General features: G+C 31.9%; 1 protein-coding gene across 4 annotated transcripts in view; it reads left to right on the top strand.

The window, feature by feature from the left end:
* The first annotated feature begins 500 nt into the window (after positions 1-500).
* Positions 501-2,840, top strand: part of LOC130803045 (protein yippee-like) — a 4,230-nt gene continuing 1,890 nt past the window's right edge. For 2 of the 4 annotated variants that reach the window (XM_057667199.1, XM_057667196.1), the window contains exon 1: positions 528-1,022. In XM_057667199.1, coding sequence (XP_057523182.1) covers positions 927-1,022 — 96 coding nt within the window. In that variant the 5' untranslated portion in view covers positions 528-926. Of the gene's footprint in view, positions 1,023-2,840 lie in introns of all 4 variants that reach the window. The other 2 variants (XM_057667200.1, XM_057667198.1) reach the window with 2 other exon arrangements.

Below are 2,840 nucleotides of genomic sequence, written 5' to 3'. Positions count from 1 at the left end.
ATTTTTATTTATGATTATAATCTCTACTTTTTTTTTATTTTATTAACACATTGAACATACATATTCATTTAACCTGAAATTTTCCTACTACTTTACAAAATTTATTTTTTTATATGTTTTGTAGTTTCTTAGATGGGGATAGAAGGATCATGGCAAGGCAAAGCCAGCTATTGCTCAAAGATTCCAAATTTTTTAGGGTCCATAAAATTTAATTTTTTGTATAATATAATGTTGATATTGACTTGAATTTAATTATGTAATTTACATTATTTGCTAAGTAATAATATGAGTCATAGAGTTTTTTTTATAAAATAGTTCAAATATCAATAATAATAAAAAATACTATATTATCATTATCCAAGAGTTTTTCACACATTTATGTAAGAGACAGTCTCTTTGTATAACACTCTTTATACATGTACTAAATTACCCAATAATATATTTATTAGCATATTTCTTATTTTAAGGTCATCTTACCAAAAATAATCTGTCTCACCAGAGAAGCTTCTGTGACCAAAAAATAAACAGGCCGGCCTTGAGAAGGATTAGTATAATGAGTTAATATAATAATGTAAATTTTTGGTCTTTCTTCCCCATTTTTCTTTTTTTTTTTTGCCTTGCTGATTCACTGCTCAAAGGTATTAATAATTACTAATTTTAATCACCTCTTTTCTCTCTTTTGCACGTTTCATTTCATTTTTTGGCCATCTTTTTTCTTTACTTTATTCTATCCTTACATCATTTTTGTTCAAATTCATTGCGTATACTTCTAGAATCATTCCATTAATCTTTGTCAAAATTGAAAATTTTCCCCCTTCAGTAATTCTATAATAATCGATTTTGTTATTTCATTTATCAGGGTATTTCCTGAATTTTTGGAGACATTTTCTGGTCCTTAAATTTGGATAGAATTGAAATTTTCTGAGATGGGAAGGCTTTTTGTGGTGAATTTGGAAGGGAAGATCTATAGTTGCAAGTACTGTAGGACCCATCTTGCTCTCAGTGAAGATATTGTTTCTAAGGTCTCATCTTGTACTTTTTACATTTTTTTTGGGTAGATAGAGTAAATTTTTTTAAAAAAAATTTTTGAGTTGCTTTTTGAATTGGGTTTTCTTAGATTTGAATGATATTTATTGGGTTTGTTTGATTTGATTGCTGTTACCTTAATGGTGGACTTAATCAGTTTTTGTGGGTATATGTATCATCAATCATGTGTTAATTATGTAGAAATTCATGTATGTATTCTACTATTGATGGTAAAAACAATTTGATGATTTGAAAAAGAGAGGATGTAAAAAGGAAAAGCTTTTTTTGGGGCAGTAGTGGGGCAGGGGTATGATCTGTCCGCTGCCCTCCTCCCCCGAATCATGACTTGTGCGGGATATTTGGGTGATGACTCTGACTCTACGGTTAATGTTTGATGATGATTGATGCATATAGCTAAATGAGATTGATTTGTTTGTAGCTGTTTTATTTTATTTCTTGTTCATTGTACCTATATTTAAAGCAATCTTATGTAGTTATTTATCAATGGAGTTTTTAGAAATTGCTAGTAAGGATTCACTGTAGGAGACATTTGAGGAATAAGCAATGCCTTACAACAACAAAATTTCGTACCCTGATTTCATTAAGTGACTCCTAGCTAAGCGTGGTTTGGAGGGGTTGAACGTATGCAACTTTATAGTTGTTAGTGTTGACAAAGAGTTATCAATGGAGTTTTTAGAAAGTGCTAGTAAGGATTTACTGTTGGAGAAATTTGAGGTTTAAGCAATGCCTTACGACATCAAAATCATACCCTGATGCCATTAAGTGGGTCATTTACCGTTGTTAGAGTCAACAAAGAGTTATCAATGGAGTTTTTAGAAATTGCTAGTAAGGATTTACTGTTGGAGACATTTGAGGAAATAGGCAATGCCTTACAACATCAAAACTTCATACCCTGATGCCATAATCTCATCTAAGCGTGGTTTGTTGGGGTTGAATGTATGCAACTTTACCGTTGTTAGTGTTAACAAACAGGTTGTTGTTTGAATGACATCTTATATGAAGGAATTGGTTTGATGGAGTACTCTAAAATGTTGATCTTTTTGGTTTTATAGGAACTCTTTTGTGTCCTTGTTGTAGTTATTGGAATTCTGTTTGTTGAAATAGTTATGTTTTTGTTTCCTTGTATGTGTAATGTGCACAAGACTGCTTTTGCTTGATGAATTTGTGTCGTATTCTTTGGGATATTCTTTGAGTGGGTAGGAATTTACAACAATGAAATATGCATTATTGCTTTTGAGAAATCATGCCTAAAGCTATGTCTTCCTTGATTATGTAAGAAACCAACTCAATAAAAAGCTTAAGCTTATGGTTGAAGCCCCAATATATTTTATATAATATTATTATCTATTATGTCTCCTCACATGAGGCTTCCCTTACCTGGTGCTAAATATCCCACTTGAAGTTAGGGATGGAAGAAATTAAAACCCATGATCTTTTGTCACGTTGACTTATACCATATCGATTTTCAAGATAGCACCTCGGCCCCAAAAGCTTAAGCTTATGGTTGAAACCTCGTGATATGTTACATACTAGATCTTAATCAGTCGTGGGAGACCATCTAGTTTAGGCATGGGATGGCTTTATTTGACTATCTTGGTCCTCTATACTGATTTGTGATATGCTACCAAATAATTTGATTGTTGCTTAAGGAGACAATGAGTTATTAGAAAAACACTAATTCTTGTATGAGACGGTCTCACTGTGAGACATGCCTCATACTTGGGTTAAATAGCCCATTTATAGAAACTTTTAGCTTATGAGCTTCTTATTTTGAGATCTTCTCACCGTGAGAA

The sequence above is a fragment of the Amaranthus tricolor genome, chromosome 16, assembly GCF_026212465.1.
Source record: "Amaranthus tricolor cultivar Red isolate AtriRed21 chromosome 16, ASM2621246v1, whole genome shotgun sequence".
NCBI classification, from domain to species: domain Eukaryota; kingdom Viridiplantae; phylum Streptophyta; class Magnoliopsida; order Caryophyllales; family Amaranthaceae; genus Amaranthus; species Amaranthus tricolor.
Note: the sequence above shows the minus strand (reverse complement) of the source record. Positions and strands in the feature narration are given on the sequence as shown.